We start from the raw sequence: 9649 nt of genomic DNA, 5'->3' as shown, positions 1-9649 counted from the left end.
ACAAATTTTAAATTTACAATAACAAATTTTAAATTTACAATAACAAATTTTAAATTTACAATATTGTAATTCTTGGGTTACTTTCGATCCTATTTTCTCTCACCGATCATTCAAACGCACGAGAATAAGAAACATTGCAAACTGTATGATCATTTTTACCTAGTTATCATTCGAGGGAGCTTTCAGGGTGAGTCACGTTTGCGCAAGCCTCGTGCACTTAGCGAGGCTAGAACGAGGCGCAACAACCATGCGAGCTTCAGTTTTCATCAGGGCTTTGTAAGGAGTGGAACGATTGTCGCTCTCTTTCTCTCGAAAAAAATCGTGAATTCTCTTTCATACAACGTTTTATATCTCGTCGCGTTTATATTTTGTGCATCCTCGAACCTTGACTTGACGAGTGAATCGTTAGAAACGATGAGAAGAATTTCGTTGAAATTTCTTGTTTATTGTTCTCCACCCACGTGAGGAACAATGCTGTATCCTTTGTCTCTTCTTATAGCTTAATTGGAAGAATAATTCTCCTATTTCTCTGAACACGATCTAATAATAATTTTGTGGACAAAAATTTTGTGATCATTGGAGATATTCCCCTGAAAGACAATCTGAAGAAAATCTGAAGACGGATATAATTCATGGACTTGGAAAATTTGAATATTGTGATTGAATTTCATTAAAGAGGAACAATTAATAATTTTGTGAATTTGGAAAACTTGAATATTGTGATTATTGAATTTCATTAAACAATTTGTGGATTTTAAAAATTTGAATTATTGTGAATTATTCGAGGATTATCGTTGTTTTCGAAAATTATTTTTCATTTACTGGAGAAGTTACTGGAGTGGAATTGTTCGAAGTTACAGAGGTTCGGTGAAGTTTTGTGATTACGAATGGATGAGATAACGAGAAGGAGATTTCGACAATTCGAGGCTAGTTAAATCTTTTACGCGGTTAGACTGATTTCTACGTGGTCTACTATATGGCAACGTCAACCGTGTCAGAACATCATGAGACCGTCGAGAAAAATTCCACGGAGCTTCTTGACAGAATTTCCATGAATAGTTGCCCGCCAAGTAGTTTCCCGGATAAGTTTCAAGATTTCTTTGCCGCCCTCAACGAAGACTCCGACGATTTGCCAAGCATGCTCGAGGATAAATTAATACCCAGGTGAATATCGTCATCTTGAACTCATCATGTGATTATCGTCAAGATGCAAATGCAAATTTTTATTCTAATTCATATTTCTGAAAAGAGAAACAGAAGAATTTATTTATACAAAATAGTTTCGTTTGATTTATTGAATTAAAATGAATGTTTTATTTCGTATATTTTTCATATATTTAAATTTTCGTTCAAACATTCGCAAATTAATTGTCGTTGATGATTTTAATTTGATCTCGATTTTCTTGTAGAATTTAATTAAGAGTTTAAATCGTAGCAATGTGTAGGTGTCTTATTGCGATTTATTATTACGATAATAAAACACAAGATATTGAAAAGCAGAATTATATAATAGCTTCAAAGAATTATGATATTAATTAAAAGAAATAAAAAATGGTTATACAAATTGATTTAAAATTGATTCTAAATTTATATACATAAAAGAATATTTATAAATAAAAGAGATTATAAAGATTATAATATTATTTAAATCAAGAGACAATAGTAGTAGGATGTAGAATTTTATTTATTTTATTTTCTCTTTCACAAAAGGTTCTTTTTTTTTATTTAAAATATTCCATTTAATTACCACTGACATATGAGAAATTTTAATCTTATCTATTTTATTTTATATATGTATTTTTATTGATTATTGTAACTTGATTTAATTATTTCTTTAATATTTTTCATCAAAATTATAATATAATCTAAATAATAAATATCAATCATAATTATATGATTATAAAGCATAAACAAAATATAAAATTAAATTAATTCCTTTGAAAATTGATTTTATAATCTCTAATGGATGAATCATTTTTATATATATTGTAAGGCTTTATATTTTTCCTTCAAATACCCTGAGTAATGGGTAATCCATTTAAAAAATAACATAATAAGTTATAATAAGTTATAATTTTACAATATTATACTTTATGATATTAAGATATGTTTCATCCAATCATAAAAATAGCTTTAATAAATTACTTCAAGGTAAAGAAAAATTACTCACGTTTTCCATGTAACAAGCTTTATTGATAAGCTCAAGTGTTTCGTCCTATTTAGTTGTTAACCAATACAAGTTTGGTAAATTACGTACGAGGATTTATGAGGATTGTCAATCAGCCATATACTCCATAAATCTATAAACACGAATATCACTCCGTATTATCTTCCAATATCAATTAATTTAAAATTTCTAAAATATTAGAGATTTTATATTTCTTTCTTTCTATATTACATTCATCTCGATCGAATCTTTTTTCTTTTCTTTTTTTTTTTTTTTGTTTTACTTTAAAATAAACAATAAATATATTAGATTTTAGATGAGAGATTATCGTTTAAAAAGATTGTCTCATTCCACTTTTCTATCTTTAAACTGATATACTTAATTTCTTTGTATTAAATTTTATTAGAATCGAAATTTTCAGTAAAACATTGAATTTTTGAATTAGATTTATAAAAATATATTAAATAATTCTTAGCAAATCTTTACAAATGTAATAGAAGAATTATAATCTATTTCTTCTTTTAATAACTACGAGATATAAGAAAATTGTTTGTATTTTTTCTTTATTTCTTTTTGTAGAGTAAATTGGATAAAAAGAAATGAAAAATTTTATATCAGTGATTTAAAAAATTATCTCGGATCAATCTCGAAAAGGTTAAACATTTTGTCGATTGATGCGTGGCATAAAAATCAATCTAAAAATCGACAGATCTAATGAACCAAGTTCTGTCACCCTTCAAATTCGTTTTCCAATTCTCTCTTCAAGCCTTGTAAATCGAAATTTCCTCTACACGATGCAATTTTGCAGTAATAATGAAACACAACGTACACGATAACAATGAAAAATACGAAACAAAGATAATGTAAAGTTCAAATTGAAGTCTAAATTGGATTTTATTCGAGACATTTTAACATATAAGTGATATATAATATATGATAAAGACACAAATTTTAGAGTTAAATTTTTTAAAATAGCTGAATTTCTTAAAACAGCATATGAAGATTTTTATGATTTTTGCGTAATTATAAATTATATAAATAATAAATAATTAATATAATTATATAATTAACTTATATAATTAATCTTATATAATTAATCTTTTAAAAATTTTTTCTTTAAAAATTTGTTAAATGGATTATTTAAGTTTAAATTGTTTTATATTTTGTTTTATAATATATATACAATAAATATATACAAGAAATAAAATTGAAAAATGTCAAGGAAGAAATAAAGTTTCACGAGAAATAATGCAGAAATGAAGTTTAAATGGAATGGTTTCTCGATTGAATCAGAATTGTTGAACGTTAAGTGCAAAACGGAAGATCCGATTAAATCGATCTAATTACAAACGCATTGTATCTAAGTATTGCAGTAAATTTATTTCTACTTCACGTTAATAGGATGCATGCAAACGCATGAATGAAAGACGATAAAATTAAATTTGACGCTTCAAATCTGATTTATTCGATGCATCGTAACAAGTGATAGAAAAATAATCTGAAACTTGTTATTATAATATTTGAGGACTTTGTTGTGTATGTCGTGAATGATACATCTAAAAAAGAATTCGATGTCATATAAACTAAATGTAGATGACGATATAATTTATAAATTTTGTCTTGCATATAAAAGAAAATATTTTTAAATTAATAAATCAATAAATCAATAAATTTTTGTGAAAAAAGTAACTATTTTTAAATAATAGTTGAACTTTTCTAAACTTGATATAAATAAATTTCCTCCACTCTTATAACAGATTTAAATCATTCTATTAAAAAATTCATAAAGATTTTCTTAATTGATATGAGAAACTTATATTATTATATTATTATATATTTTTCAGGATGAAGTTTAAAGATTAAATAGTTAACACATTGATTATATGAATTCTTCCTTGAATGCTAAAAACTTTTCTATTTTTTTTTTTTTTTTTCCTTATGTACGAAGAATAATTTTAAGAATAACTTTGTAGTTCAAAGACATTATTTCTTATATATAACATGAATCATACCTGTCCATTCTGTATAACTTCTAAATTATGTATTCTATTCTATGAAAAAGTGTTTTATAAATACATATATATAACAGTCATACAATATCAAAGGGAACATGATGTTGAAACTATTTCCTGAAATATCTTATTTGCTTAGTAGATACCAAGGTGAATTTTTTATATGGTCCGCGTACTTCTTTGTGCCAAGATTTTAAAAAGTAGTAGAAGAGTAGTAGAATTTTCTATAAGAAACTTTTAAGCTTTATTTATAGTGAGTAATCTTGAGTAAAATCTTTTTCAATTTGTTTTCATAATTTAAGTATTTATATTAAAATTAAAATTTATATTAAAATTGAAATTATAATTTTATCAAATTTATAATATTATTATTATAGCATAATACGCGAAAAATTTATTTAGTTTTATTTTTACTTAATTTGAATATTTTTTATAAATTTTCGATATTTATTTTTATCTTATCAAATAATATTTTTAAATTGATTTCTAACATAAAACATAATTTTACGAGAAACTTTTCTGAAAAATATTTCACTTATGAGATACTTCGTTTTATTAATATAAAGTTATTATGTAAATTAAAAACTTTTAGTATTATCCGCTGACGAACAAGAGTATATTTTTACTCTGATTAAATTTAGAACTTAAAGATAGTATGTCACGTTCGTTAAATATTGAATCATCATTATAATGTATTATGTAATTCTTGTGACTCTGATATTTCAATAATATAATCTTGAATAAATTGATAATTATATTTTCTCCATGAAATTTTCTAAGCTTGCTATGCATCGGAATAAATCAACAATAAACGCAAAATTTTTCTTGCTATAATAATAACGCAAAATATTTATACTAAAAATAAATTTATCGATAAAATTTCTTCATAAAAATAATTCCTAAGATTGTGAATAAATTTTTATTTCATTCTTAGATATAAATAACTTACTCGAAAAATTCTTCGAATACAATATATGCATAATGTATAATAATTGAATACAAATACATCTTGCATCCGATTTAAATTTGCATAGAAATATAACTTTGGAAAGAACTAATTCAGTCAACCATGACGATCGAGATACCACAACTAATGCACAGTAAGCTGCCATTGTTATATCTCAAATACTCTATCATCCATGCATTATGTATACTAATGCGCCATCACGCATATCGTATACATTTGATATCATTCAAATGATATACAATATCGAGTAGACGAAGCATCTACTTTCGTTTAATTCACAATTTGAAAATATCTTTATTCTCGTGATTGACAAAATAATTCACAATTGCTATACGACTGATATTACGGTATTTGATGATTAAGGGATTAACTAGTCGAATGACATTATCGTTTATACAGGCTCGTGAAACAAACTTGTCAAGGTAATACGCAATTCTCTGTGCTGTGCTCGTGCAACTGACACGCTTGCTTTGTTCATCCTGAATCGCGTTGTGTAACTATAGTACACAAGGTGTATTATAATTATATTAAATTCTATTGTTCATTACTTATGAATGACAATTTATAGTTCCTTATTTTAATTATATGTGTAATTGTTTAAATTCAATCAGTGATTGATCTAAATCGTAAAATATCTATCGTCTCACGTTAACTCTTCAAAATATAGTTTCTAAAAATATTTTTATTATATTGGAATAAAAGATTTACGTCCAATGGAAAACTTTATAATTTGATATACAGAAATATTCATCTCTCTCTTCGTAAAATTAAATTTTTTATAATTTAGCAAATAAACCTCAATTAATATCTTTATATGCCAACTCTTCTTGCTTTTTGAAATTCCAAAAATTAAAATTAATTATTTATTCATTAAAATTGAAATAATAATATAATTTTCGAAAATATGCATGGTGAAAAATTTATTTAAAAATTTTTATTCGCGTGTATTGTACGTATAATCGATATCTGGATACGCTTCAATATGTTTCATCAATTTAAGGAGCAGAAAAGGGAGCGTAGAATCAATCGATGAAGGTCGATGTTCTCGTGCATTTCGAGAAATTCCACTCGAATATTCGTTGCTCGTTAACGATTAAAAAAAAAAGAAAAAAGAGAGAGAGAGAAATATTAACAGTTGATTGAAGAGAAAATGGACGCATTAGTGATTAATAGAGAAAAAATTTAATTTTCTTTCATAGCTGATGTACACGCACCGATTGTGTTCTCTTCTCCATTCCTAAAAGAATAAGTATCATCGAAGTTTTAATAAGTCTCTTTCAACTTACTAACATAACGATGATTTACTATCTAGATTTTTATTTCAGCTCGTTCGAACGAATCGAAGAATGAAATGATAATAATGCTGCAATTATTGATTCTTTCTTATAATTATCTTTCAACTCTTCTTTTCTTTTAATATCAAATTACATTTTTTATCTCGTAATTTAAATTGCTTTGTAGCAATTTGTAGCAAATTTGTACTAATAAAAAAATCGCGATTTGCACATGATGAATCAATATTTCGATCAAAAGAAAGATTAAATGTTTTTCCGTAATTCTTGCAAGAAATTATTAAATCTTTATTTTATTTGTGAATCGATTTGTTCTCACGTGTAAATAATTTCAATAAAATCGTTTTTTAATAATTTGAATCAATTATATACGTAAATAATTAAATTAAACTTGATATTTGTTGAATTATATTTCGAAAAGAACGTAATGTTGAATATGCATTTCTTCAATTTCGTTAAAATTAAACGAAAGAAAAGAAAATAATTCATATATTGACTGGAGCAATATCAACTAAACACGTATCTGTCGTTACAAAATAAAGAAAATAGTTCTTGTGGGAAATTGCAACAGACGATAGAAAAATGCAATTTCCGTGAATCTCGCGCAACAGCACGATAGTTACCAATTTTTAAGTTCAATTTTCTCGAAAAATATCCTTCGAATACAAAGGTTTCTGAAACAGTTTTAATTTATTTTTACAAAAATAAAAAATTTATCTATTATGTCAAACGAAAAATTGTTTATATGAATACAACAACATTAAATTTTTTTTATTAATATATAAACTATATATAAGATATTATAAACTCATTTAGCAATTGAAAATTGAACATATTTAGAAAGAAAACTAAACCAAAATTCTTCTTTAAATAAATAAAAGTTGTTCATTATCAATATCAAAAATGAAATATCCACATAAATTCTTCATAAATACCTCTCGATTCGAATAAAATATTCATAATTTAGTTTGTTAATATTTAGTTTTAAAATAGCTCTTTCACAAACAAATCTGTTATTACAAACGTTTCGTGTAGGAAATTGTTCCACGTGGAATTGCGAAATGTAATAAAGAGAATAGCAACAGTTCAAAAATGGACGACACGATCCAGAACATTAGAATTGTGAAATCACATTTCTTTGGCGTCTCGCGTATCTCGTTCCAGCTTCCTTCGTCATGTGTGTCTTTTCAGAATTCGTACAAGTGTGCGATACTTGCCACGAGCCACTGTCTTTCATGCGAAATGGAAGCCATTTTGAGCGGAAGACTGTCAGATTCGGATTTAAAGCGATTTTATGCCTGATACATGACAGATAAATGGGAATATGGACGAAATAGGATGAAATAGTAAATTACTCAACGTGATACCACTAATTTAATTGGCTAAGTCGGCCAAGGATCCCTATAGAATGATATAAACGTGTATTAATTAATCGCGTGACGAATTTGAGCATATTTTATTTGAAATAAAATTAATTATTTCGAGTTTCTGGCTTGTTACTTTTATTTTAGAAGTAGAATTTTATGTATATTTTATTTTGTGTATAAATATGAAACATATGGAAATACTAAATATAGATTACTTGTAATTGATTCTAGTTTTTAATTTGATTATTTTATGTTTATCAGAAATAGTTAATATTTGTATTCTTTATTATTGTGTTTCGATGAAAAAAAATATACAAACATTTATTTATATTTTTTTTCTTTTTCTCAAATTTTTCAATTTTTTTCAAATTTAGTTTGATTTCTTGTACAATTAACTTCTTCTATTTTATCTTTTTCTTTTTCTTTTTATACTTCTACTTTTAAAGACTTAAGTTTCTCGCTCTTGAGGTCATTCTATTAGTTGCCAACACAAAGTTAAATTAAAATTGTTTTATAGCTTTGTGGGCGATGTAATATATTCGTGGGATATCTTTGAGATTAATTCTAGAAGTTAAAATATAAATACAAAAGTTGATTTTCAGAATCGATCTGAAAACGTGTATAAATATATTAATATATTCTGTATATTTTTAATTTTTTATAAAATTTTTATTTGGCAAAATGCAATATTTTTTTTATAAATAAATTATCTCTATTAAACATTTTCAACTATATCTTGATCTATCGATAAATATTTTATTAGGACAATGTATAAATACACATAAAAAATAACTAAACAATACGCTTGTATTATTATTTGTATGTCATAGTTCATTAATTATTAAATAATTATTTATTTTGGCTTTAAATTTGACTGAATGAAAGGTTACAGGTTATTTTGAAGTAAATATGAAATAAATAATTGAAATAAATATTCAAGAAATTTTATTAAAATATAATCGTAGATATTTTTATTGCTATTCCAATTTATTATTAATTTTAAAAAACTAGCAAAATATTATACGACAAAAAATATAGTTTACATTAAGTTTGTATTATTTCTTTTGATTTAAATCATTCAAATTTAATAATATCAAACTCACTGATTTATGGAATATCAATAATCGGTATGGAATATCACTCTCACAAACAATGGCTGATGAAGAATAAAAAAAACGTTAAACGATATTGAGAACATTGATATAAACATACGTGAACCTGTAAAAAATATGTAAAACATGCATATATAAATTTTATTGAATTGTTTCACAATAAATAAAATTCATTATTTTTAAGGATTAAAAAATATAACTCTTATTATGAAATATTAACTCTCGTGTATAATACAATATATAATGAGATGTAAGATTGAATCCTATAATATTGTTGACTTCTATTAACCAATCAAATCTAAAAAGAATGGCAAATCAAAGTTAACAATTTTAAAGCAAATAATTTATAACATTTTATATCTTACAAATGATTCTTATATTCATAAACTCATCTTCAATATCAAAAATATTAAAACAAAGATAATATTAAAACAAAAATAATTTCAAATTTATATTTTAATATCTTGTAATAACAACGAACATCAACTTTAATCTCAATCATAAACACTCGGAACAAACAAGCAACATCTTATCACAGAAAAGATTATTGAAGACCACAAAAAGAACAATGATTAAATCACTAATTCCACGCGTGAGACTCGCCATTAATAAAATAACACCAACGAAATTTAATCCTCCTACGCAAACCCTTACTTAAGATGTTTCTACCCTTTATAATATCCGAGCATCTACCGAGAAAGAAACGAACCTATCTCGGCCAGAGATCTGGCC

The 9649-nt window shown here is 25.0% G+C and overlaps 1 protein-coding gene across 2 annotated transcripts in view; it reads left to right on the top strand.

The window, feature by feature from the left end:
• Positions 1-112: 112 nt before the first annotated feature.
• Positions 113-9649, top strand: part of LOC102681584 (GTP-binding protein RAD-like) — a 41513-nt gene continuing 31976 nt past the window's right edge. Inside the window, exon 1 of one of the 2 annotated variants that reach the window (XM_006609933.2) lies at positions 113-1164. In XM_006609933.2, the coding sequence (XP_006609996.1) occupies positions 977-1164 (188 nt within the window). In that variant the 5' untranslated portion in view covers positions 113-976. The remainder of the gene's footprint in view (positions 1165-9649) is intronic. The other variant, XM_006609934.2, reaches the window with a different exon arrangement.

The sequence above is a fragment of the Apis dorsata genome, unplaced genomic scaffold (genome assembly GCF_000469605.1).
Source record: "Apis dorsata unplaced genomic scaffold, Apis dorsata 1.3 scaffold_65, whole genome shotgun sequence".
Lineage (NCBI taxonomy): Eukaryota > Metazoa > Arthropoda > Insecta > Hymenoptera > Apidae > Apis > Apis dorsata.
Note: the sequence above shows the minus strand (reverse complement) of the source record. Positions and strands in the feature narration are given on the sequence as shown.